Raw genomic sequence first — 27,798 nt, forward strand, 5'->3', positions numbered from 1 at the left:
ATCATGGCTGATCTGATCATGGCCTCAACTCCGCTTCCCTGCCCGCTCCCCATAACCCTTTTCAAAAATGAAGTGAAGTGCTTTTGAAGTGTAGTCACTGTTGTAATGTGGGAAACGCAGCAGCCAATTTGCGCACAGCAAGCTCCCACAAACAGCAATGTGATAATGACCAGATAATCTGTTTTATTGATGTTGATTGAGGGATAAATATTGGCCCCAGGACACCGGGGAGAACTCCCCTGCTCTTCTTCAAAATAGTGCCATGGGATCTTTTACATTCACTGGAGAGTGCAGACGGGGCCTCGGTTTAACGTATCGTCCAAAAGACGGCACCTTCCAACAATGCAGCAACTCCTCACTATGAGTGTCAGACTCGATTATGTGCTCAAATCCCTGGAGTGGGGCTTGAACCCACAGCCCTGTGACTGAGAGGCAAGAGTGCTGCCCACTGAGCCACGGCTGACATAAATATATCAGCAATGTATCCTGCTGGTGATCACTCGTGACCCGGTAGGAAATCCCGATGGAAAAGTGCACGTGTCTAGATGTTGGATGAGGGCAGGTTCAAAGTTGAACACCGTCACCATCCAACAGCCTTCTGACACTCACTGTGTTGGCTCAGACATGAAGCCTGGTCTTTTGGGTGAGGTACCAGTGAGAACTGATAACTGGTACCTGTGGAACTGCAGCACCATCATGAGTGCTTTCAGGAGAGATGAGCAGGGGGGGGGGGGGGGGGGGGCGGAAACATGAATATAACAACTCCCGATACAAGACAAAGTACGAGATTCTTGGATTTATTTCAAATTATGATAAAGAAATGCTGTATGGCCAACACCGACACTATAAACTGTTCTTATCTACAATATGAACAATTACAGATAGCAAGATGGGATTAAGTACTTTAATATAATTTCAGGGATCGGGTTACTGTTAACAACTGTTCAGTGGAAGCTCTGATTAAATTGCAGCCTGACTACACGGCCAGGTTTGCACTGCTCTCCATTCAATTGATTAATGCTTTATATTCAATTACAGGGCCAGATTACTCCAGTTCAAGGAATCTGCTTCAAACTGACCAGAACTAAATAAAAATAACAGAAAAGGAGTCTTTGCCAGCCGTATAATTTTGTCGGTAAAAATGCATGCTCATTTTAATCACGGAAAGTTCCCCTGATGGATATTCTCCCAGTGACGGAGAGATGGGGCATGGAGACTGGTGCCTGGCTCGGCAATGCAGCATGTCTGAGTTATCAGCTACCTTTAGCATTCACCCCCAGCCGGACTCGGGAGGACATACTGTCCCTCGAGCGGGTACAGCACAGATTCACCAGAATGACCAGGGCTGTGAGGGTTAAAGCATGAGGCCAGGTTGCACAGACTCGACTTGTATTCCCTGGGGTACAGAAGATTAAGGGCAATCTAAGTGAGGTGTTTAAGATGATTAAAGGAGATGAATATATTTAAGGTGGAGATAGACAGATTTTTGAGCGATAAGGGAGTCAAGGGTTATGGGGAACGGGCGGGGAAGTGGAGCTGAGTCCATGATCAGATCAGCCAAGATCTTATTGAATGGCAGAGCAGGCTCAAGGGGCCAAATGACCTTTTGTTAGGCAAGGATATTAAGGGTTATGGAACCAAGGAGGGTAGATGGAGTTAAGATGCAGATCAGCCATGATCTAACTGAATGGCGGAACAGGTTCGAGGGGCTGAATTGACTGCTGTGCAATCAAGCTTTAAAGCCACTCAGATCTCTCAGGCAATTCGAAAATGATACTAAAATGGTTTATCAGGGAGCTTTAACATTCAATGTTGTACATAGAGGTTTTTAAATCTGAGACCTCTGATCAGCATGAGAAGACTCGAATATGGGTCATCCAAGACTGATAGCTCATTAAATTAAAGCATCATTGCAGATCCCAGTGCGATCGTTAAAAAGTAAAAGATTTGTAATTGTACAGCGCCTTTCACGACCACCGGATGTCTCAAAGTGCCTTGCAACCAATTAAGTACTTTTTGGAGTGCAGTCACTATTGTAATGTGGGAAACACGGCAGCCAATTTGTACACAGCAAGCTCCCACAAACAGCAATGTGACAATGACAAAATAATGTTTTTTTTTGTTGATTGAGGGATAAATATTGACCCAGGACACCGGGGATAACTCCCCTGCTCTTCTTCAAAATAGTGCCTATGGGATCTTTTACATCTACTTGAGGGGGCAGACGGGGCCTCGGTTTAACATCTCATCTGAAAGATGGCATCTCTGGCAGTTCAGCGCTCCCTCAGTACTGCACTGGAGTGTCAGCCTAGATTTATGTGCTCAAGTCCCTGGAGTGGGACTTGAACCCACAACCTTCTGACCCAGAGGCAAGGGTGCAGCTGACACTGACATGAGCTAGAGGAATGCATCATGTCTAAAGATAAGGGGTCAGCCATTTAGGACTGAGATGAGGAGAAACTTCTTCACTCAGAGTTGTTAACCTGTGGAATTCTCTACCACAGAAAGTTGTTGAGGCCAGTTCGTTAGAAAAATTCAAAAGGGAGTTAGATGTGGCCCTTACGGCTAAAAGGATCAAGAGGTATGGAGAGAAAGCAGGAAAGAGGTACTGAGTGATTGATTAGCCATGATCTTATTGAATGGTGGTGCAGGCTCGAAGGGCCAAATGGCCGACTCTTGCACCTATTTTCTATGTTTCTATGAACCTCTATTTTGCTTCTCCTGACCCTATAACTTTGTGCAGCCCACCTATTTAGATTCGCAACCTGCACTTGGTTCTATCTGTAATATTGACCTGGTATCGCTGTGCAACATGAAAATGTTATTTTGGAATTTCTGATGAATGCAAACTGGTTCCACAAAGAAAAGTGACTATTAGGATACAGAGTGTTATCAATGAGACTCAAGCAGATGGGGACATACACAGAGAGTAGACAATGGAGAAAGCAAGCAGCAGAAATGTGGAATGCTTTGAACAAGCAAACAGGCATAGAAGAAGAGAAAATACATGGGAAATAATGAATAGTGGGCGTTGGAGTGGATTTTCGAACATAGCAAAGCATTATGGGGTAAGCCAACTATCTGCCTTTCCACTAAATGAACTTTGTACCAAGAAGCCTATCTGCTGTCCCTGATATGAACTCTGCAGCAACAAGTGACTCCTGGCCAGGTGCAGGCCACTGTTTCATAGAAAGCTTTGCAACAGAATAACTAACCACAAAAGAAGATACAGAGGAAGGGCCCCAAACTCGCGCCATGCTATCAGGTTTCACTAGGACTAAAAAGTTGTACGTAAATGAATTGCGTTCCCATATGGATTGATTGGTTGTATGTAAATGAATTTAAATGATTGTATTCCGCCCCCTGTAAACTGCTTATAACCCCGCGGCATAAGGCACTCGGGGAGAAGGTGGTCACAGGTCGCGGGACCTCAACTCTTCTCACAGAGCTCTGTTAGCAATAAAGTTGTCTCTCTTACCTTACTAGAATCTATGTGAATTTATTTTCACTAACAAATTAGCGTAGTCGGCAGGATACCGCGGAGCTGGACAGTCGTATGACCCAGTAGAACGGGACAGTAGTTAATTTCTGACCACCCAGAAATTATACTGGGGAAAGCGACTGGCCGGCGAAATGGTATCAAACAAATAAAATAGATTAAGTAAAGAGACATAACTTGATAGTATGTGATGGTATGTGATAGTATGTGATAAGAGTTAAGAAATTCAGACTGTAGTGGCGTACAACGCAGACTGAAAGTAAAGTAATTAGTGATGCGGGGGTTGATTATTTTAGTCCAATGTTCATAGAAGATGATATAGAAGGTGATATAGGTGATATAGGTGATATACTTGATATAGGTGATATAGGTGATATAGGTGCGGAAGGGAGCTGATCACTCCAACCAAAGCCGGACTCCGGTGGTAAGGAAACATGTTAATCTTCGCGAGCAAGACGAGAGGTCTCTGCGAGGTGAATCGTGGCCGTGAGTATTTAAGTTCGGAAATGCCATAAACTAGAGGGGAATATAGGAACATAGAATAACATCTTCAATGACAGGTAAGGAAACCTAATTAACTCTTACACGATCGATCGACAAGTCTTAATTAAAAAAATGCAGAAAGAGGGCTGGGATGTATCCCAGACATTAGAACAACGACGAAATTGGATGGCAAAACAAAAGAAAGATAAAACCAAAAAGGCCGGAGTATTACTAGTACATCAGTTAGCAGGACTAATTGAGCAAGTAAAGGACATCAGAGAGAAAAGGGAAGAGAAAAGTAAACAATTAAGTCAGGCACAAGGAAAATGTAGGGAATGGGAAAAGAAATGCCTGGCGTTAGAGCAACAGATTCAGAACCGTTCCCAATGGGGGGGAGAAACAGCCTCACTGCCCCCTTACGAAGATTACCAAGGTGAGGCAACAGCCCCGGGTCAGGAAGATCTAGAAACCTTCCCGGCGGCGCCAGTCACCAGGGGAGGAACTGCAGCGAATCTCACTGCAAACTATAAACCATTTAACCCCAGCGAGAGACAGCAGATAATGGCATCCCTGAGCAAATTACAACCCCGGCGTGCGAATACCAAATTTTGGGCAGAGCTGGATGCAGTTTGGGTGGGCCACCAATTACACACTTTAGGTAATGCCCCTATTAATTGGAGTAAAATTACTACAACCAAACAACAAAAGGGGGAAGGAGCCTCAAAGTAAGGGGAACGATTATTCCAGATATATCAAGAATGCTCTGGACAGGGAAACCCAAGCCGCGGTGACCGAGCATTTATCCAGGCATTCAAGGACGGACTATCCGTTGCACACCAGACCATTATAAAAATGGGAGTAATTGTAACCCAGGATTATGATGAACTGGTCGAGTGGGCTAGTGGCGTCCAGGGTGGGGGCGATGAAAAATCCCAAACAAAGATAAAACAAGAAAGGGTTTTTGCAGCAGGGACGGGGGGGGGGGGGCAGAAAAAGGGGACATGCCATAACTGTGGGAAGGTGGGTCACTTTGCCAAAGAATGTAAGGGGAAACACATGGAGAAACAATGCACATATTGCGGCAAAAAGGGACATTTAGACGCGACCTGCTATAGTAAAAATGGCTATCCTAATAAGGCAAGGACCCTGTCAGAACAGGAATACCAGCAGTGGCAGGAGTACAAAGCCACCCTGTGATGCCCGGTGGCCCCTGTACAAAGTAAAAAGGAGGGAAGGATATATGTGTCTGCACTAGTAGAGGGCCGACAGTGTGAGATGCTAGTGGACACTGGAGCCTCAATATCCATTACCAATCTACCCCTTCCCGTAACCGACAAAAAGGCTTTAATAAACAGAATAGATGGACGGCCAACACCGGCCTACCTAAGCACCACCCAAGTGGTGGAAATTGATCATTTATGTATACCCATGAGATTTTACGTATGCAAGAATCGTGAGGGAACAATATTGGGGAATGACGTAATGAAGGAATTCCAGGCCCTGATTGATTGTGGCGAGGGGAAATTAACATGGCAAAAGGCAGATGGCAGTAAGGGAGATTTGGGACAGATAGTTCACCATATGGAAAGTTTAGGTGTAGCAACAGCCACAAAAAACAACTGGCATACCGAGACTGGAGGATATGGCGGCATTTGTGCCTCTGTGCCCGGGGTTTGGGCATAGACAAAATTGGATCCCGGAAAGGCGGACATGGACCCTATTAAGGTCCCTGGACCATCTCATAAACCACACCGGCAATACCCTATAAGACCCAAAGCCAGAACAGCAGTTGTAGAAATAGTAAAGGGACTAGTGGAAAAAGGTATCTTAAGAGAAACTGTTAGCACCACTAACTACCCAACATGGCCAGTAGGGAAGCCAGATGGGAGTTATAGACTAACCATTGATTACAGCGCCCTTAATAAGGTCACCCCAAAACTATACCCGATAGTGGCCAGTCCCTCCACAATCCTTAATGGATTATCCCCTGAACATAAAATCTTTACAGTCCTGGACATAGCCAATGGCTTCTAGGCACTTCCCCTCGACCCAGAATCACAAGAGAAATTCGCCTTCACGGTGGAGGATAAACAATATACTTGGACCCGATTACCACAAGGGTTCCATAATAGTCCTGCCATATTCCACAGAGTCATGAGTGACGTACTAAAACAAATGAAGTACCAGCAGGAAATAGTATTTTACAATATGTCGACGTAGCTTCAGAAACCAAGGAGGGACATCAGGCAACCCTATACCTGGTGTTACGAGCTTTGGGGACGACAGGCCTTAAGGTCAACCCCAAGAAAGCCCAGGTAGGGAAAACCCAAGTCCTGTACCTAGGGTACTGCCTTTCAAAGGGGTTGAAAGAAATCCCTCGGATAGGAAAAAGGCTGTCAAGGACATGCCTAGACCAGTAACGGTAAGGGGGGTGAGGAAGGTACTAGGTCTCTTTAATTACAGCCAGAACTTTATCCCTGAGTTTGCAAAGATTGCCGAGCCTATACAAAGACTAGTAAAGGGAGGAAAACCGGCCCTCGACCTTATAGAGTGGGGCCCTGATCAAGAACAGGCGTATAGTAAACTCAAGTCAGAGCTAGTCTCCGCACGTGGATTGGGACTGCCTGACATGGGTAAAGATTTCCACATCCACTGTACCAATGAAGATGGGTTCTATACGGCCGTGGTCACCCAAGATCACGGGGATAAAAGGAGACCTATAGCCTATTACTCCACCGCCGAAGGTCCGGTGGTGACCGGATTATCCAGATGTATAGCTGCACTAGACTGCACAGCTTGGGCAGTAGAAATAAGCAAGCCCGTGGTAATGACCGGAAACATCATTCTCCACATCAAACACACGTTGGTAGAAACGTTAAACACAGGAAAACTGAGAACCGTTTCTAATATGAGACGGGCAAAGTGGGAAGCAGTCCTCTTGCCACCCAACAAAGCAGTAACTATAATAGAGATGTCGGGGAAAACCCCGCGGAGGGCATAGTGCAAGAGGGAGAGCCCCACGATTGCGGGGACGTGGATATACATGGAAGAGGATAGAATAAAAGACACGCCCCTTCAAACCGCAGAACAAACCTTGTTTGTGGACGGCTCGTGAAAATACGTAGAGGGACTACCGCGTACCGGATGGGCCGTAGTTAACCAGGATCTAGAGACAGTCGAATCAGGGCGAATTAGTGGGGGGTCGTCAGCTCAGGTGGCAGAACTGGTAGCCCTCACCCGGGCACTGGAACTATCAGAGGGTGAGATCGTTAATATCTATACGGACAGTAGATATGCATTCGGGGTAGTACACGGTTATATGACAGCATGGGGGAGGAGGGGTTTTATCACAACCCGCGGACATCCCATAAAACACCAGCTGAGAATAGGAGCTCTCTTAGCAGCCAGTAATAAACCAAATCAGGTAGCGGTCATTAAAATTAAAGCCCACCAAAGGGAACCGGACCGAACCAGTCCAGATTGGCTGAGTCACCAGGGAAATCAAGCTGCGGACTTAGCTGCACAAGAGGCATTAGAACAAGAGGAGTGTGAGGAAGCCTCAGTCAACGCCGCTGGGGTCTGAGATGAACAGATAAGTATCGAGAAACTATACCAGGACACTTCTGAGGAAGAAAGGGGTATGTGGACAAAGCAGGGCGCAACACAAGGAAAGGATAACGTTTGGAGACGAAACGACAAGGTAATGACGCCTGAATGCATACAGAATACCTTATTGGAGTTGCACCATGGCCTGTCTCATTCAGGATGAGAGGCCATGACCGGGAGTCTTGGGAGAGATTGGTGGTGGAAGGGGATGGGGAGAGATATTGCCAAACATTGCCATCGATGCGTTACGTGCGCACAATATAATCCAGGCAGGCCCATTAAAATTAAAATGGGACACCAGCCCCGTCCACGGGGGCCATGGGAACACGTACAAATTGATTTCACAGGTCCTTTGCCCCCATCCCATGGAACAAGATATTGCCTAGTGATTATAGATCAATTTACCCGGTGGGTGGAAGCTTTCCCCACACGTGATTGCACTGCCTCAACAGTGGCAAGGATATTGACCGAGCAGGTGATTCCCCAATGGGGAGTGCCTCAACAGTGGCAAGGGTATTGACCGAGCAGGTGATTCCCCAATGGGGAGTGCCTCAACAGTGGCAAGGATATTGACCGAGCAGGTGATTCCCCGATGGGGAGTGCCTCAACAGTGGCAAGGATATTGACCGAGCAGGTGATTCCCCGATGGGGAGTGCCTCAACAGTGGCAAGGATATTGACCGAGCAGGTGATTCCCCGATGGGGAGTGCCTCAACAGTGGCAAGGATATTGACCGAGCAGGTGATTCCCCAATGGGGAGTGCCTCAACAATGGCGAGGATATTGACCAAGCAGGTGATTCCCCGATGGGGAGTGTCTCTTCAGATAGATTCCGACAGGCACTCACTTCACCGGGAAGATTGTAAAAACAGTATGCCAGCTGATGGGCATAAAACAAAAATTCCACATCCCCTACCACCCGCAGAGTTCTGGAATGGGAGAACGCATGAACCATACACTTAAGAACGCCCTGGCCAAGGCCATGCAAATGTCAGGAAGAACGTGGACAGAAGTATTACCCATTATATTAATTAAGTTAAGAGCCACGGTAAACCGGACAACCGGATTAACCCCTTATGAACTAATGACAGGACGGGCGATGCAATTACCAGAAAGCATAACAGGTGGGGCCGACGTAGGCCCATTAAAAGACAAAATTAAACGGTATGTTTTGGAACTAAGCACTCAACTCAAAGGGATGCGTAAATTAGTAAGAGACAATCAGGAAGAGAGAGACGCTCAGAAAGAGCTTGAAAGGCTCCCTGACGTCCCGAGGGCGAGACGTCGCGTCATGGTAACAACATTACCTGAAAAACCAGGGTTTGCACCAAAATGGAATGGCCCATATGAGGTCATAATCAGTGGAGACACCTGTGCCTGTCTGGACATAAGAGGGAAGAGTGTATGGAAACATTGGACCCAGTTGAAATTGTGCAAAGAAACTAATGAGTAAACATAAGACATGTGATTCACGATAATGTAACCAGGATACTTATTTATGCACCCCGAACAGGTGACGACTGCAAGCAAGTCCAAATTACAGCTACTGCTAATGTGTAAATATTGTATTGTTTGAGAGTAACAAACATGTCTCAGATAGCGTATATAATCGCGTTACTCTTTGTTGTCACAGTTGTAAAGCTAATAGGATTAGAAGATAACTTGTTTTTCAAGACCCATATACGTGTACACGGCAATCGAACCATGTGTTACCCACGAGCCCAATCAGTAGAGGCCCTGTTCGTGGCCACCCCTGGGTTTATATACGGCGGATACCTCGGACGCACCCTGTGAGGGACAAACATACAGGGAAGATGCGTGGAATTAATAAATCCCACAGATCCTGTGTGCAGGAGGTCCCGGGGAAAGGACGAAACAGTATGCTCAGACAATGCAAGCTACCCGCTTTGCTTCTCGGGGCAAGGATGGGGGTGTGTGTATGCCCTGGTCCCCGAGAACGCCACCTGTGTGCAGACGCAGTGTGCCCGTCAGCACTGTCGAGTGCATAGAGGCCAGTTTACTTGCACCTGTAACGAGCAAAGATGCCTGAACGTGACCGCAGGGAGGCAAGTTATCTGCAATCAGTGCAACGGAACTCATGTCAGCTCAGAAACATGGGCATACCCGTTTGATGCTTACCAATTGGTAGGATCGGGCTCAAATTCAAGGGAACTGAGCAATTGGTGGTATAAGCAGTTCACGAGTGTCAGCAAGACTGATGTAAAGTGTTATAGAGCTAAGGAGGGATTCGTGTTCCTCCTCAACGGCACCTTCAAGACCGCAACACCGACCCTCCCGGTCCTCTTTGCAGTAGGAACTATAGGACCACTCACTGTTCCATGCCCCCAAAGGGGGCATACCCGGAGAAGGATTGTAACACGTGCCATCAGCAAGGAGTTCTGTGCCGATTGGGAGGATCCTATCACGCTGGGATCATCACTCGGCCACGGGATCCTCGGGGCCCTGTCTGTGGGGGGGGGGATCAGCGGGGGTAATTAGTGCCAAAAACAGGAACTATCTTATTTGTAGATTAACCATTCTGGAAAACAGCACATCTAAGGGATTGGATGCCATCAACCTGGAGCTGTCTGAATTAAGATTGTATACGCAGCAGACCCGCTATGCCGTAGATTATCAGTTAGCCCAACAGGGAGGAGTATGCACAATAATAGGAGACAAATGTATAACGCATGTTACGGATGAATCATACAATATCACCCAAGCCATTGATGCCATAAGAAAGCAGCTTGACGAGTTCAGACAAGGCCCAAAAAGGGGGAATAGCTGGCTTGACTGGCTATTAGGGGGATCCTGAGGGTCCTACTTAACTCGTGGAGTAGTTATTCTTGTTGTAATAATAATTACTTGTTGCTTGATTATCGGATGTATTAATATCTGCTGTAAAGTCATGATGGCCCGAATAGTGCCGGTTGCCAGCGTGATCACCGGAAAAGAACATCTGATGGGAACACCCGGAGACGCCGAGGAAGACGGAGTGAACGACGCAGGCACAGACCACTACCTATGAAGGGTAGGCTAGAGCTGCAGGCAAGGCAGGGAAGTAACTTGCCTCGAAGATAGGCACTGAGCCACCTTCATTGTGGTCATCTGGATTTCGTGACCATCCTCCAGGACCAACAGGGGGAACTGTTGGAGTGGATTTTTGGACATAGCAAAGCAGGATGGGGTAAGCCACCACTAAATGAACTTTGTACCAAGAAGCCTATCTGCTGTCCCTGATATGAACTCTGCAACAACAAGTGACTCCTGGCCAGGTGCAGGCCACTGTTTCATAGAAAGCTTTGCAACAGAATAACTAACCACAAAAGAAGATAAAGAGGAAGGGTCCCCAAACTCGCACCATGCTATCAGGTTTCACTAGGGCTAAAAAGTTGTATGTAAATGAATTGCGTTGCCATATGGATTGATTGGTTGTATATAAATGAATTTAAATGATTGTATTCCGCCCCCTGTAAACTGCTTATAACCCCACGGCACAAGGCACTCGGGGAGAAGGTGCTTCGCAGGTCGCGAGACCTCAACTCTTCTCCCAAAGCTCTGTTAGCAATAAAGTTGTCTCTCTTACCTTACTCGAGTCTATGTGAATTTATTTGCACTAACAGTGGGACAAAGGGAGAGAATGGAATAAACATATGAACATAAGAAACAGGAGTAGGCCATACAGCCCCTCGAGCCTGCTCCACCATTTAATACGATCATGGCTGATCTGATCATGGGCTCAGCTCCACTTCCCCACCCGCTCCCATAACCCTTATCGTTTAAAATACTGTCTATTTCTGTCTTAAGTTTATTCAATGTTCCAGCTTCCACAGCTCCCTGAGGAAGCGAATTCCACAGATTTACAACCCTCAGAGAAGAAATTCCTCCTCATCTCTGTTTTAAATGGGTGGCCCCTATTCTAAGATCATGCCCCCTAGTTCTAGTCTCCCCATCAGTGGAAACATCCTCTCTGCATCCACCTTGTCAAGCCCCCTCATAATCTTATACGTTTAGATTAAGATCACCTCTCATTCTTCTGAATTCTAATGAGTAGAGGCCCAACCTACACAACCTTTCCTCATAAGTCAACCCCCTCATCTCCAGAATCAACCGAGTGAACCTTCTCTGAACTGCATCCAAAGCAAGTGTATCCTTTCGTGAATATGGAAACCAGAACTGCATTACAGAAACCAAAACCTCATTAGAGAAAAACGGACTTGGAAGGCTGAGAGCATAAGGTGCGACAGAATAATTTTTTTAAAGACTTGCATTTATATCGCCAGTTCTGACCTCAGGGTACCCCAAAGTGCCTAACAGCCAAGGAAGTATTTATAAACTGTGCCAGTATCTGTGTTTCAGAATCTGACTGTTGCTCACAATGTCTGACTCTGCTTCAGTATATGTTCCTAATATATGAATGCATCAGGTGCAGTGCCAATATCGGACTGTGTTTAAGGATCCAACAGGGTATGTGTCTGGTGTTTCAGTGCCTGGCTGTCTCTCCTGTCCCAGTACCCGACCATCGTTCACAACTGTGGTCCTTGTTGCCAGAATGTGTTTCTCGGTCGTGTTTAAGCTTGACTGTGTGCCAGTACACATTTCCGTATCTGGTTTCAGCATCTGACCCTGTTTCAGAGTTCAGACTCTGACTGTATGTGTGCCAGAACCTGACTACATTCCAGTGACTGTGTGCCAGTGACTATCCATATATTCCAGTGCCAATCTCTATAATCCAGTGCTTATATTCCACTGCAAATCTATACTTCAGTGATAGTGCCTACCGATATATAATCCAGTGCCTGTCTGTGTCCCAGTGCATCTAGATCTCCCGGTGTCCATATCGCAGCGACAGTACCTATGTCAGAATGACGGTGCCTTCTCCCAGTGCCAATGTCTATCTCCCTGTGTCTATATCCTATTTGAAGACCAGGCCCTCAAACCTGGCACCAAGCTTATGGTCTACAGGGTAGTAGTGATACCCGTCCTCCTACATGGCTCAGAGACGTGGACCATATACAGCAGACACTGGAGAAATACCACCAACACTGCCTCCGCAAAATCTTGCAAATCCACTGGGAAGAAAGACGCACCAACGTCAGTGTTCTCGATCAGGCCAACATCCCCAGCATCGAAGCACTGACCACAATCGACTAGATACGTTGGGCGGGACACATTATCTGCATACCCGCCACAAGACTCCCAAAGCAAGTGCTCTACTCAGAACTCCTACAGGGCCAGCAAGCCCCAGGTGGGCAGAGGAAACATTTCAAGAACACCCTCAAAGCCTCCCTGATAAAATGCAACATCTCCACTGGCACCTGGGAGTCCCCGGCCCAAGACTGCCCTAAGTAAAGGAAGAGCATCTGGGAGGGTGCTGAGCACCTCGAGTCTCGTCGCTAAGAGTATTCAGAAACCAAGCTCAGGCAGCGGAAAGAGCGAGCGGCAAACCAGCCCCACCCACCCTTTCCTCCAACCACTGTCTGTCCCACCTGTGACAGAGACTGTACTTCCCGTATCGCACTGTACAGTCACCTGGGAACTCATTTTTAGAGTGGAAGAAAATCTTCCTCGATTTCGAGGGACTGCCTGTGATGATGATATGCCAGGGACAGTGCCCCTCCCCCTCTCCTGGCGACAGTGCCCCTCCCCCGGTGACAGTGCACCTCTCCCTCTCCCGGTGACAGTGCCCCTCTCCCGGTGACAGTGCCCCTCCCCCTCTCCCGGTGACAGTGCCCCTCCCCCTTCCCCTCTCCCGGTGACAGTGCCTCTCCCGGTGAGAGTACCCCTCCCCCTTTCCCGGTGACAGTACCCCTCCCCCTCTCCCGGTGACAGTACCCCTCCCCCTCTCCCGGTGACAGTGCCTCTCTCCCTCTCCTGGTGACAGTGCCACTCCCCCTCTCCCGGTGACAGTGCCACTCCCCTCCCCCTCTCCCAGTGACAGTGCCTCTCCCCCTCACCCGGTGACAGTGCCCCTCCCCCTCTCCCTCTCCCGGTGACAGTGCCCCTCCCCCTCTCCCTCTCCCGGTGACAATGACCCTCCCCCTCTCCCTCTCCTGGTGACAGTGCCTCTCTCCCTCTCCTGGTGACAGTATCCCTCCCCCTCTCCCTCTCCCGGTGACAGTGCCCCTCTCCCTCTCCTGGTGACAGTGCCTCTCTCCCTCTCCTGGTGACAGTACCCCTCCCCCTCTCCCTCTCCCGGTGACAGTGCCTCTCTCCCTCTCCTGGTGACAGTACCCCTCTCCCTCTCCCTCTCCCGGTGATAGTGCCCCTCCCCCTCTCCTGGTGACAGTGCCTCTCTCCCTCTCCTGGTGACAGTAACCCTGCCCCTCTCCCTCTCCTGGTGACAGTGCCTCTCTCCCTCTCCTGATGGGATTGAAGGCCGATAAATCCCCAGGGCCTGATGGACTGCATCCCAGAGTACTTAAGGAGGTGGCCTTGGAAATAGTGGATGCGTTGACAGTCATTTTCCAACATTCCATTGACTCTGGATCAGTTCCTATGGAGTGGAGGGTAGCCAATGTAACCCCACTTTTTAAAAAAGGAGGGAGAGAGAAAACAGGGAATTGTAGACCGGTCAGCCTGACATCGGTAGTGGGTAAAATGATGGAATCAATTATTAAGGATGTCATAGCAGTGCATTTGGAAAGAGGTGACATGATAGGTCCAAGTCAGCATGGATTTGTGAAAGGGAAATCATGCTTGACAAATCTTCTGGAATTTTTTGAGGATGTTTCCAGTAGAGTGGATAAGGGAGAACCAGTTGATGTGGTATATTTGGACTTTCAGAAGGCGTTCGACAAGGTCCCACACAAGAGATTGATGTGCAAAGTTAGAGCACATGGGATTGGGGGTAGTGTGCTGACATGGATTGAGAACTGGTTGTCAGACAGGAAGCAAAGAGTAGGAGTAAATGGGTACTTTTGAGAATGGCAGGCAGTGACTAGTGGGGTACCGCAAGGTTCTGTGCTGGGGCCCAGCTGTTTACACTGTACATTAATGATTTAGATGAGGGGATTAAATGTAGTATCTCCAAATTTGCGGATGACACTAAGTTGGGTGGCAGTGTGAGCTGCGAGGAGGATGCTGTGAGGCTGCAGAGCGACTTGGATAGGTTAGGTGAGTGGGCAAATGCATGGCAGATGAAGTATAATGTGGATAAATGTGAGGTTATCCACTTTGGTGGTAAAAACAGAGAGACAGACTATTATCTGAATGGTGACAGATTAGGAAAAGGGGAGGTGCAAAGAGACCTGGGTGTCATGGTACATCAGTCATTGAAGGTTGGCATGCAGGTGCAGCAGGCGGTTAAGAAAGCAAATGGCATGTTGGCCTTCATAGCAAGGGGATTTGAGTACAGGGGCAGGGAGGTGTTGCTACAGTTGTACAGGGCATTGGTGAGGCCACACCTGGAGTATTGTGTACAGTTTTGGTCTCCTAACCTGAGGAAGGACATTCTTGCTATTGAGGGAGTGCAGCGAAGGTTCACCAGACTGATTCCCGGGATGGCGGGACTGACCTATCAAGAAAGACTGGATCAACTGGGCTTGTATTCACTGGAGTTCAGAAGAATGAGAGGGGACCTCATAGAAACATATAAAATTCTGACGGGGTTAGACAGGTTAGATGCAGGAAGAATGTTCCCAATGTTGGGGAAGTCCAGAACCAGGGGTCACAGTCTAAGGATAAGGGGTAAGCCATTTAGGACCGAGATGCGGAGGAACTTCTTCACCCAGAGAGTGGTGAACCTGTGGAATTCTCTACCACAGAAAGTTGTTGAGGCCAATTCACTAAATATATTCAAAAAGGAGTTAGATGAGGTCCTTACTGCTAGGGGGATCAAGGGGTATGGCGAGAAAGCAGGAATGGGGTACTGAAGTTGAATGTTCAGCCATGAACTCATTGAATGGCGGTGCAGGCTAGAAGGGCCGAATGGCCTACTCCTGCACCTATTTTCTATGTTTCTATGTTTCTCCCTCTCCTGGTGACAGTACCCCTCCCCCTCTCCCTCCCCCTCTCCCCTTGACAGTGCCCCTCTCCCTCTCCCGGTGACAGTGCCCCTCCCCCTCTCCCGGTGACAGTGCCCCTCCCCGTCTCCCCCTCTCCCGGTGACAGTGCCCCACCCCCTCTCCCGGTGACAGTGCCCCTCCCCCTCTCCCGGTGACAGTGCTCCTCCCCCTCACCCGGTGACAGTGCCCCTCCCCCTCTCCTGGTGACAGTGCCTCTCTCCCTCTCCTGGTGACAGTGCCCCTCCCCCTCTCCTGGTGACAGTGCCTCTCCCCCTCTCCCGGTGACAGTGCCCCTCCCCCTCTCCCAGTGACAGTGCCCCACCCCCTCTCCCGGTGACAGTGCCCCTCCCCCTCTCCCGGTGACAGTGGCCCTCCCCCTCTCCCGGTGACAGTGCCCCTCCCCCTCTCCCCCTCTCCCGGTGACAGTGCCCCTCCCCCTCTCCCGGTGACAGTGCCCCTCCCCCTCTCCCCCTCTTCCGGTGACAGTGCCCCACCCCCTCTCCCGGTGACAGTGCCCCTCCCCCTCTCCCGGTGACAGTGGCCCTCCCCCTCTCCCGGTGACAGTGCCCCTCCCCCTCTCCCGGTGACAGTGCCCCTCCCCCTCTCCCGGTGACAGTGCCCCTCCCCCTCTCCCGGTGACAGTGCCTCTCCCCCTCTCCCCCTCTCCCGGTGACAGTGCCCCTCCCCCTCTCCCCCTCTCCCGGTGACAGTGCCCCACCCCCTCTCCCGGTGACAGTGCCCCTCCCTCTCCCGGTGACAGTGCCCCTCCCCCTCTCCCGGTGACAGTGCCCCTCCCCCTCTCCCCCTCTCCCGGTGACAGTGCCCCTCCCCCTCTCCCGGTGACAGTGCCCCTCCCCCTCTCCCCCTCTCCCGGTGACAGTGCCCCTCTCCCTCTCCTGGTGACAGTACCCCTCCCCCTCTCCCGGTGACAGTGCCCCTCCCCTTCTCCCCCTCTCCCGGTGACAGTGCCCCTCCCCCTCTCCCGGTGACAGTGCCCCTCCCCCTCTCCCGGTGACAGTGCCCCTCCCCCTCTCCCGGTGACAGTGCCCCTCCCCCTCTCCCGGTGACAGTGCCCCTCCCCCTCTCCCGGTGACAGTGCCCCTCCCCCTCTGCTGGTGACAGTACCCCTCTCCCTCTCCCGATGACAGTGCCCCTCCCCCTCTCCCGGTGACAGTGCCCCTCCCCTTCTCCCGGTGACAGTGCCCCTCCCCCTCTCCTGGTGACAGTACCCCTCCCCCTCTCCCTCTCCCGGTGACAGTGCCCCTCCCCCTCTGCTGGTGACAGTACCCCTCCCCCTCTCCCTCTCCCGGTGACAGTGCCCCTCCCCCTCTCCCGGTGACAGTGCCCCTCCCCCTCTGCTGGTGACAGTACCCCTCCCCCTCCCCCTCTCCTGGTGACAGTGCCCCTCCCCCTCTCCCGGTGACAGTGCCCCTCCCCCTCTCCCCCTCTCCCGGTGACAGTGCCCCTCCCCCTCTCCCCCTCTCCCGGTGACAGTGCCCCTCCCCCTCTCCCGGTGACAGTGCCCCTCCCCCTCTCCCGGTGACAGTGCCCCTCCCCCTCTCCCCCTCTCCCGGTGACAGTGCCCCTCCCCCTCTCCCCCTCTCCCGGTGACAGTGCCCCTCCCCCTCTCCCCCTCTCCCGGTGACTGTGCCCCTCCCCCTCTCCCCCTCTCCCGGTGACAGTGCCCCTCCCCCTCTCCCGGTGACAGTGCCCCTCCCCCTCTCCCGGTGACAGTGCCCCTCCCCCTCTCCCCCTCTCCCGGTGACAGTGCCCCTCCCCCTCTCCCCCTCTCCCGGTGACAGTGCCCCTCCCCCTCTCCCCCTCTCCCGGTGACAGTGCCCCTCCCCCTCTCCCGGTGACTGTGCCCCTCCCCCTCTCCCCCTCTCCCGGTGACAGTGCCCCTCCCCCTCTCCCGGTGACAGTGCCCCTCCCCCTCTCCCGGTGACAGTGCCCCTCCCCCTCTCCCCCTCTCCCGGTGACAGTGCCCCTCCCCCTCTCCCGGTGACAGTACCCCTCCCCCTCTCCTGGTGACAGTGCCCCTCCCCCTCTCCCGGTGACAGTGCCCCTCCCCCTCTCCCGGTGACAGTGCCCCTCCCCCTCTCCCGGTGACAGTGCCCCTCCCCCTCCCCCTCTCCCTCTCCCAGTGCCCGGGGGCGGGGGGCCGGTTCCCGGGGCCGGGCCGGGCCGGGTGCCCTTACCTGAGCCCAGGTTGTGGTGCAGCTTGAGCGGCGCCCGCAGGATGTAGAGCAGGCCCAGCACCAGCACGAACCACAGCGCCCACAGGTAGGTCCACGACCAGCCCACGCCCCGCTTCAGCCGCTCCGCCAGGCCCGCCGGGCCCCCGTCCGCCATCTTGGTGCGGCCAGCCCGGGGGATTGTGGGATGCTGGAGGAGTCCTCCGCCGGGCAGCGGGAGAGCTGCACCCTGAGGGCCAAGTGCACACCCACGCCCTGTGTACACCCTCTGTGCACCCTCCCTCACCCTCTGTACACCCCGCACGGTGTACACACCCTGTGTCACCTTGCATTGTGCCCACACCTTGCTGCCCTCACCCTCCCACTTCTGCACTGTGCCCACACCCTCTGTACACCCTGCATTGTGCCCACACCCTGCCCTCACCCCCCCACCGTGCCCTGTGCCCACATCCTGCCCTCCCCCCCACTGTGCCCACACCCTGCCCTCACCCCCCCACTGTGCCCACACCCTGCCCTCACCCCCCCACTGTGCCCACACCCTGCCCTCACCCCCCCACCGTGCCCTGTGCCCACATCCTGCCCTCCCCCCCACCGTGCCCTGTGCCCACACCCTGCCCTCACCCCCCACCGTGCCCTGTGCCCACACCCTGCCCTCACCCCCCCACCGTGCCCTGTGCCCACACCCTGCCCTCACCCCCCCACCGTGCCCTGTGCCCACACCCTGCCCTCACCCCCCCCACCGTGCCCTGTGCCCACACCCTGCCCTCACCCCCCCCCCACCGTGCCCTGTGCGCATACCCTGCCCTCACCCCCCCCCCCCACCGTGCCCTGTGCGCATACCCTGCCACACTCTCCCAGACCTTGCACTGTGCCCACACCTTCCCAGGTCCATATTGGCCTCCTCCTGAGGTCTCCACCATCACAGAAGCCAGTCTTCAGCCAATTCATTCACTCCACGCGATAACAAGAAACAGCTGAGTACACTTGATGCAGCAAAGGCTATGGGCCCTGACAACATCCCGGCTGTCATGCATAAGACTCCAGAACTAGCTGCGCCTCGAGCCAATACAGCTACAAAAGTGGCATATACCCGACAATGTACCCAGGTATGTCCTGTCCACAAAAAGCAAGACAAATCCAATCCAGCCAATTACTGCCCCATCAATCTCCTCTCAATCATCAGCAAAGTGATGGAAGGTGTTGTCGACAGTGCTTTCAAGCGGCACTTACTCACCAATAACCTGCTTACCGATGCTCAGTTGGATTCCGCCAGGACCACTCGGCTCCAGATCTCATTACAGCCTTGGTCCAAACATGGACAAAAGAGCTGAATTCCAGAGGTGAGGTGAGAGTGACTGCCCTCAACATCAAGGCAGCATTTGACCGAGTGTGGCATCAAGGAGCCCCAGTAAAATTGAAGTCAATGGGAATCGGGGAAAACTCTCCACTGGCTGGAGTCATACCCAGCACAAAGGATGATGGTCGTGGTGGTTGGAGGTCAATCATCCCAGCCCCAGGACATCGCTGCAGGAGTTCCTCAGGGCAGTGTCCTCGGCCCAACCATCTTCAGCTGCTTCATCAATGACCTTCCCTCCATCATAAGGTCAGAAGTGGGGATGTTCGCTGATGACTGCACAGTGTTCAGTTCCATTCGCAACTCCTCAGATAATGAAACAATTCATGATCGCATACAGCAAGACCTGGACAACATTCAGGCTTGGGCTGATAAGTGGCAAATAACATTCGCGCCACACAAGTGCCAGGCAATGACCATCTCCAATAAGCGAGAGTCTAACCAGTGCCCCTTGACATTTAGTGGCATTACCATCGCCGAATCCCCACCATCAACATCCTGGGGGGGGTCACCATTGACCAGAAACTTAACTGGACCAGCCACATAAATACAGTGGCAACAAGAGCGGGTCAGAGGCTGGGTGTTCTGCAGCGAGTGTCTCACCTCCTGACTCCCCAAAGCCTTTCCACCATCTACAAGGCACAAGTCAGGAGTGTGATGGAATACTCTCCACTTGCCTGGATGAGTGCAGCTCCAACAACAGTCCAGAAACTCGACACCATCCAGGACAAAGCAGCCCGCTTGATTGGCACTCCATCCACCACCTTCAACACTCACTCCCTCCACCACCGGTGTTGAACCGTGTCTGGACAGAGTAGATAGAGAGAAACGGTTCCCATTGGTGGAAGGGTCGAGAACCAGAGGACACAGATTTAAGGTGATTGGCAGAAGAACCAAAGGCAACACGAGGAAAACCATTTTATGCAGCGAGTGGTTAGGATCTGGAATGCGCTGCCTGAGAGGGTGGTGGAGGCAGACTCAATCATGGCTTTCAAAAGGGAATTGGATAAGTACCTGAAGGAAACAAATTTGCAGGGTTACGGGGAAAGGGGGGATTGGGACTGGCTGAGGTGCTCTTGCAGAGAGCTGGCATGGGCTCGACGGGCCGAATGGCCTCCTTCTGTGCTGTAACTGTTCTATAATTCTACGGTACTTTACCCAGAGAGTGATGAGAATGTGGAACTCGCTACCACAGGGAATAGTTGAAGCGAATAGTATCGATGCATTTAAGGGGTGGTTAGATATACATATGAGGGAGAAGGGAATAGAGGGTTATGCTGACAGAGTTAGATGAGGAAAGACGAGAGGAGGCTGGAGTGGAGCATAAACACCGGCATGGACTGGTTGGGCCGAATGGCCTGTTTCTGTGCTGTATATCCTACGTAATTCTATGTTTATCTTGGCTGGCACAGGAAATTTGACCATCCTGTGCTCACATTGCATCACCCAGCCACCAGAGGGCACACCGGACACACTGATGCTATCTACATTTAGAAACCCTAACATTCTTTATCCATTGCAGAAACCCTGATAACCTCAGTTGAAAAGCTGCTGTTGCATAGGCATGATAGGCTGAATGTCTTCCTTCTGTGATAAGGGAATGCAGAGCCAGCCTGACCTTGGTGTCTCAGCTGTTTGGATCTGATCTGTTTTCCCTACTCATTTAAACCACCTCCCCATTTCTATTTAGGTTTAATTATGAGAACATAAGAACATTATGAAATTTCAGGGAGGATTTGGAGATGTGGCAGACCATCCAGCCACTAGGGGCACTGCATCACCCAGCCACTGGGGACACTGCACCAGCCAGCCACTGGGGACACTGCACCAGCCAGCCACTGGGGGCACTGCACCATCCAGCCACTGGGGCACTGCACCACCCAGCCACTGGGGGCACTGCATCATCCAGCCACTGGGGGCACTGCACCACCCAGCCACTAGGGGCACTGCACCACCCAGCCACTGGGGGCACTGCACCACCCAGCCACTGGGGGCACTGCACCATCCAGCCACTAGGGGCACTGCATCACCAAGCCACTAGGGGCACTGCACCACCCAGCCACTGGGGGCACTGCACCAGCCAGCCACTGGGGGCACTGCACCACCCAGCCACTAGGGGCACTGCATCACCAAGCCACTAGGGGCACTGCACCACCCAGCCACTGGGGGCACTGCACCAGCCAGCCACTAGGGGCACTGCACCACCCAGCCACTGGGGGCACTGCACCACCCAGCCACTGGGGGCACTGCACCAGCCAGCCACTAGGGGCACTGCACCACCCAGCCACTGGGGGCACTGCACCACCCAGCCACTGGGGGCACTGCACCACCCAGCCACTGGGGGCACTGCACCACCCAGCCACTGGGGGCACTGCACCACCCAGCCACTGGGGGCACTGCACCAGCCAGCCACTAGGGGCACTGCACCACCCAGCCACTAGGGGCACTGCACCACCCAGCCACTGGGGGCACTGCACCACCCAGCCACCCTTTGTCCTCCACCCCTCTTCCCTGCCTTCCAGGAAACCTACATAATGATGTCACTGAATCTGAGAATTAAATACCCGTCTCCCAGCTGGGAGTCCAGTGTATTCTGTTACATTTCAATTGTAGTCATCAGATGTCAGCTCTGCTCATGAAACTTTAGCATGGGACCCTGACAGAACTGCAGCAAGGTCTACATAGTGAGTGATACCCTCCCTCATTCAGGACCACACACCGTCGTGGCTAGGTGGTGCAGTATGCCCCCTAGTGGCTGGGGGGCCTCTGTGAAGCAGATATTTTCCACTGGTGTTTGAAAAGGCTTATGTCCAAAGTGGTTTGCTGGAATCCTAGAAACTTACAGCACAGTAGGAAGCCATTCGGCCTGTCTGGGTCTCACATACATTTTTTATGTTTCTCATTGTTACCATCTTCTGTCTTACTTCCGTCATTTAATCATCTTCTGTCCTCCACCTAATCACAGATCATTCCTTTACCGGCCCCTTTTCCTTGGCTCTGTTCTTCATAAACTATTTGTCTGTAACATAGAATCAGAAAAATTTACAGCATGGAAGAAGGCCATTCGGCCCATCGTGCCGGCCGACAAAGAGCTACCCAGCCTAATCCCACTTTCCAGCTCTCGGTCCCTAGCCCTGTAGATCACGGTACTTCAAGTGCACATCCAAATACTTTTTTAATGTGGTGAGGGTTTCTGCCTCTACCACCCTTTCAGGCAGTGAGTTCCAGACTCCCACCAGCCTCTAGGTTAAACAATTTCACCTTAAATCCCCTCTAAACTTTCTACCAATTACTTTAAATCTATGGGTTGGGGGTAATATATTAGCATGAATAGAGGATTGGCTAACTAACAGGAAACAGAGAGTCTGGATAAATGGTTTATTCTCTGGTTAGCAACCAGTAACTAGTGGGGTGCCGCAGGGATCAGTGCTGGGACCCCAACTATTTACAATCTATATTAACGACTTGGAAGAAGGGACTGGGTGTAACAAAGCCAAGTTTGCTAACGATACAAAGATGGGAGGAAAAGCAATGTGTGAGGAGCACACAAAAAATCTGCAAAAGGACATAGGCTAAGTGAGTGGGCAAAAATTTGGCAGATGGAATATAATGTTGGAAAGTGTGAGGTCATGCACTTTGGCAGAAAAAAAATCAAAGAGTAAGTTATTATTTAAATGGAGAAAGATTGCAAAGTGCTGCAGTACAGCAGGACCTGGGGGTACTTGTGCATGAAACACAAAAGGTTAGTATGCAGGTACAGCAAGTGATCAGGAAGGCCAATGGAATCTTGGCCTTTATTGCAAAGGGGATGGAATATAAACGCAGGGAAGTCTTGCTACAGTTATACAGGGTATTGGTGAGGCCACACCTGGAATACTGCATGCAGTTTTGGTTTCCATATTTATGAAAGGATATACTTGCCTTGGGGGCAGTTCAGAGAAGGTTCACTCGGTTGATTCCGGAGATGAGGGGGTTGACTTATGAGGAAAGGTTGAGTAGGTTGGGCCTCTACTCATTGGAATTCAGAAAAATGAGAGGTGATCTTATCGAAACGTATAAGATTATGAGGGGGCTTGACAAGCTGGATGCAAAGAGTATGTTTCCACTGATGGGGGAAGACTAGAACTAGGGGGCATGATCTTAGAATAAGGGGCCGCCCATTTAAAACTGAGATAATGAGAAATTTCTTCTCTCAGAGGGTTGTAATTCTGTGACATTCGCTGCCTCAGAGAGCTGTGGAAGCTGGGACATTGAATAAATTTAAGAAAGAAATAGACAGTTTCTTAAACGATAAGGGAATAAGGGGTTATGGGGAGCGGGCGGGGAAGTGGAGCTGAGTCCATGATCGGATCAGCCATGATCGTATTAAATGGCGGAGCAGGCTCGAGGAGCCGCATGGCCTACTCCTGCTCCTATTTCTTATGTTCTTATGCCCCCTGGTTATTGGCCCTTCTGATCCACTCTATCTAGGCCCCTTAATACTTTTAGTTTCAGAGGTTAAGTCTATCGGATGGTCGACGCTCTCTCGTGGAGCGCTGCAGTTGTGACTCTGGTGGCTGAGCCTCAGCACGTGTTTCTGTCACTTGAGGTGATTCTGGCCTGTCCGAGCTGGTCGCCGGGACTGTGCATGCTGAGGGCTGTCTTTGTTGCTCGTACGCTGGCAGTGTGTGGGTGCTATCTCATCATGCTCTTCTTCAGGTTCCTCCATGTCTATGCTGAACCTTGTCTTTACTTGGTCCAAGTGTTTGCGGCATTTCTGCCCATTGTTTAGTCTGACCACCGTGACCCTGTTTCCTTCTTTGTCGATTACGGTGCCCTCAAGCCATTTGGGTCCCAAAGCATGGTTAAGAACAAATACCGGGTTACCTATTTCTATACACCTCTCCCTTGAGCCTCGATCATGAAGCTCGGTTTGGGACTGGCGCTTGCCCTCAACAATGTCTGCCAGGTCTGGGTGAATAAGGGACAGCCGCGTTTGAGCGTGTATTTCATGAGGAGTTCCGCTGGCGGGACTCCTGTGAGTGAGTGCGGCCGGGACCTGTAGGCCAGCAGGAGGCGTGATAGGTGGTACTGAAGGGAGGGTCCTTGGATGCTTAGTATGCCCTGCTTTATGACTTGGACCGCCCGTTCCGCCTGGCCATTGGAAACCGGCTTGAACGGCGCTGTCCGGATGTGCTTGATCCCATTGTCCGACATAAACTCCTGGAATTCATGGCTGGTAGAACACGGGCCATTGTCGCTGACCAGGATGTCCGGCAAGCTGTGGGTCGCGAAAACCGTACGCAGACTCTCCACGGTGGTGGATGTCGAGCACGAGTTCAATATGATGCACTCGATCCACTTCGAGTATGCATCAACAACGATCAGGAACATTTTCCCCATGAACGGGCCCGCATAGTCTACGTGAATACGTGACCATGGCCTGGTGGGCCAGGGCCACGGGCTGAGTGGGGCCTCCCTGAGGGCAATGCCCAGCTGGGCACACGTCGTGCACCTGCAAACCCAGTGTTCCAGGCCTGAGTCAATCCCCGGCCACCATACATGTGACCGGGTAATGGCCTTCATTAACACGATGCCAGGGTGCTCGCTGTGGAGTTCCATGATGAACGCTTCCCTTCCTTTCTGGGGCATGACTACCCAGCTGCCCCATAGCAGGCAGTCGGCTTGGATGGAGAGTTCATCCATCCGTCTCTGAAACGGCCTGACCTCCTCGGGGCACGCCCTGTGTGCGGACGCCCAATTCCCAGTCAGGACACATTTCTTTATCATGGATAGGAGGGGGTCTCTGTTGGTCCAGAGTTTGATCTGTCGGGCTGTGATGGGGGAGCTCGCAGTGTCAAAAGCCTCAACGGCCATGACCACCTCGGCGATCTGCTCCAACGCCCCCTCGGTGGTGGCCAGTGGGGGCCTGCTGAGTGCGTCAGCGCAATTTTCGGTGCCTGGCCGGTGCCGTATGGTGTAGTCATACGCAGCCAGCGTGAGGGCCCAGCGCTGTATGCGAGCTGACGTGTTAGCGTTGACAGCCTTGCTGTCGGACAACAGGGATGTTGACGGCTTATGGTCGTCTCTAGCTCGAACTGTCTACCAAAAAGGTACTGGTGCATCTTTTTCACACCGTACACACATGCGCGTGCCTCTCTCTCGACCATGCCATATCCACGCTCTGCCTGGGAGAGCGACCTGGAGGCATAAGCCACTGGTTGGAGTCGGCCGTCATCGTTACCCTGCTGCAACACACACCCAACCCCGTAGGATGACGCATCGCATGTTAAAACCAGTTTTTTACAGGGGTCATCCAAAGTCAACAGTTTGTTAGAACACAGCAGGTTCCTCGCCTTATTGAAAGCCCGTTCTTGACAATCCCCCCAAAACCATTCACAACCTTTACGGAGGAGCATGTGTAACGGCTCCAACAACGTGCTTAAGTTCGGCAGAAAGTTCCCAGAATAGTTCAAAAGTCTCAGGAATGATCGCAACTCCGACGTGTTGCCGGGCCTGGGCGCCCGGCGAATCGCTTCAGTTTTTAATTCAGTGGGCCGGATCCCGTCTGCGGCAACACTCCTGCCCAGGAACTCGACCTCTGGGGCCAAAAACGCACACTTGGCCTTTTTCAGCCGCAAGCCTACCTGATCCAATCGGCATAGCACCTCCTCCAGGTAGCAGAGGTGTTCCTCGTTGTCTCGACCCGTTTTAGGATGTTGTCTTGGAATACGACTGTTCCAGGGATGAACTTGAGTAAGCTTTCCATGTTTCGCTGAAAGATAGCCGCTGCCGAACGAATGCCAAATGGGCACCTGTTGTAGACAAATAATCCCTTGCGTCGTGATGGTGGTCAGAAGCTTGGAATCTTCCGCCAGTTCCTGAGTCATGTAGGCCGAGGTGAGGTCCAACTTCGTGAACAGCTTTCCACCTGCCAGCATGGCAAAGAGGTCCTCCACTCACGGAAGCGGGTATTGGTCTTGCAGCGACACTCGGTTGATGGTGGCTTTGTAGTCACCACAAATCCTAACCGAGCCATCTGCTTTGAGGACGGGAACAATGAGACTTGCCCAGTTGCTGAATTCAACGGCCGAAATTATGCCCTCTCTGAGCAGCCTGTCCAGTTCACTTTCAATTTTCTCATGCATCACATACGGCACCGCTCTGGCTTTGTGGTGCACTGGTCTGGCATTCGGAGTGATGCCCTTTAGTGCCCTTGAACGTTCCGACACTGTGTTGAAAGAATGACTCGAATTTTTGCAATACCTGCGAGCATGAACTTTGCTCCACGGATGAAATGGCGTGCACATCCCCCCATTTCCAATTCATCTCGGCTAGCCAACTCCTCCCCAAAAGCGAGGGGCCATTTCCCGGAACAATCCAGAGTGGCAGTCGGTTCTGTGATCCATTATGCGTTACCACCAAGTTTGCACTGCCCAGCACTGGGATTATCTCTTTGGTGTACATGCATAGCTGCGTCTCAATGCGTTCCAGTTTGGGCCTGCTAGCTCTGTGTGGCCATAGTCTCTCAAATTGTTGGACGCTCATGAGTGACTGGCTAGCTCCCGTATCCAGCTGAATGTGCACCGGGATGCCATTCAGTAAGACTTTCATCATCATGGGTGGCGTTTTAGTGTATGAGCTGTGGACGTCAGCCACATGAACTCTCTGACCTTCAGCATCCATGGTTGTTCCCCAGGTCTCATCCTGCATTGCAGACCCCTCGTCTGGTTCCTCTGTCTTGCAGACTAGCCTCGCTACTGTCTTTACAAATCCTACAGGTATAAAGCTGGAACCTGCAGCTTTTGGCAGTGTGTCTACCCCCACACCTCGAGCATTAGCTGAGATTGCTGTTAACAAAAGGACTATTCCCAGGCGTTCCTCTCTGATGGCCCGTTTGGCTGTTTCTAAGCACTCTGATGGAGGGTGTTATTGGTCCCATCACGGGATGCACTGTTCCTCGTGATGACGTGAATTGCCGATCCCCTTTCCATTGTCCCTGTTACGGGCCCACCCTGGAGCTTGTTGCTGCCTGGGCGGTGTCGAATTGCCCTTGCCTGTCTGCCTGGATGGTGTCGAATTGCCCTTGCCTGCCTGCGGGGTTCTGTATCACTTTTACAACATTAACTCCCTGGTTCATCGCAACGTTAAAACCAGGGCTGCGTGCGTAAATTAGCTTGGTCTCCTCTTCCCCTGCCATAAAGGTCTGAGATATCAACATCGCCCCTTCTAAAGTCAAGTCCTCAGTCTTTATGAGCTTCCTGAAAATGGCGGCATGATTAATGCCCTCGATGAAAAAGTCCCTTAACATCTCCCCCCTGCAGGCATCGGAGAACTTACAGAGACTGGCCAATCGCCGCAGTTCCGCCACGAAGTCCGAGATGTTTTGACCCTCCCAACGCCGGTGAGAGTAGAACCGGTGCCGGGCCATGTGTACGCTGCTTGCCGGCTTGAGATGCTCACTGATCAGCTAGCTGAGCTCTTCGAAGGACTTGTCCGCTGGCTTTTGGGGTGCGAGCAGGTCTTTCATCAGCGCATACGTCTGTGGACCACAGCTGGTCAGTAGATGCGCCCTCCGCTTGTCAGCCGCTGCCTCTTCCAGCCAGTCCTTTGTGACAAAGCTCTGCTGGAGTCTTTCCACAAAGTCGTCCCAGTCCTCACCCACACAGTAACGTTCC

The 27,798-nt window shown here is 51.9% G+C and overlaps 1 protein-coding gene across 4 annotated transcripts in view; it reads right to left on the reverse strand.

Moving 5' to 3' along the window:
* LOC139228079 (suppressor of tumorigenicity 7 protein homolog) overlaps positions 1-17,957 on the reverse strand; it is a 197,262-nt gene extending 179,305 nt beyond the window's left edge. For 3 of the 4 annotated variants that reach the window (XM_070859246.1, XM_070859250.1, XM_070859245.1), the window contains exon 1: positions 17,791-17,957. In XM_070859246.1, coding sequence (XP_070715347.1) covers positions 17,791-17,944 — 154 coding nt within the window. In that variant the 5' untranslated portion in view covers positions 17,945-17,957. The remainder of the gene's footprint in view (positions 1-17,790) is intronic. The other variant, XM_070859248.1, reaches the window with a different exon arrangement.
* Positions 17,958-27,798: the final 9,841 nt, after the last annotated feature.

The sequence above is a fragment of the Pristiophorus japonicus genome, chromosome 17 (genome assembly GCF_044704955.1).
Source record: "Pristiophorus japonicus isolate sPriJap1 chromosome 17, sPriJap1.hap1, whole genome shotgun sequence".
NCBI lineage: Eukaryota > Metazoa > Chordata > Chondrichthyes > Pristiophoridae > Pristiophorus > Pristiophorus japonicus.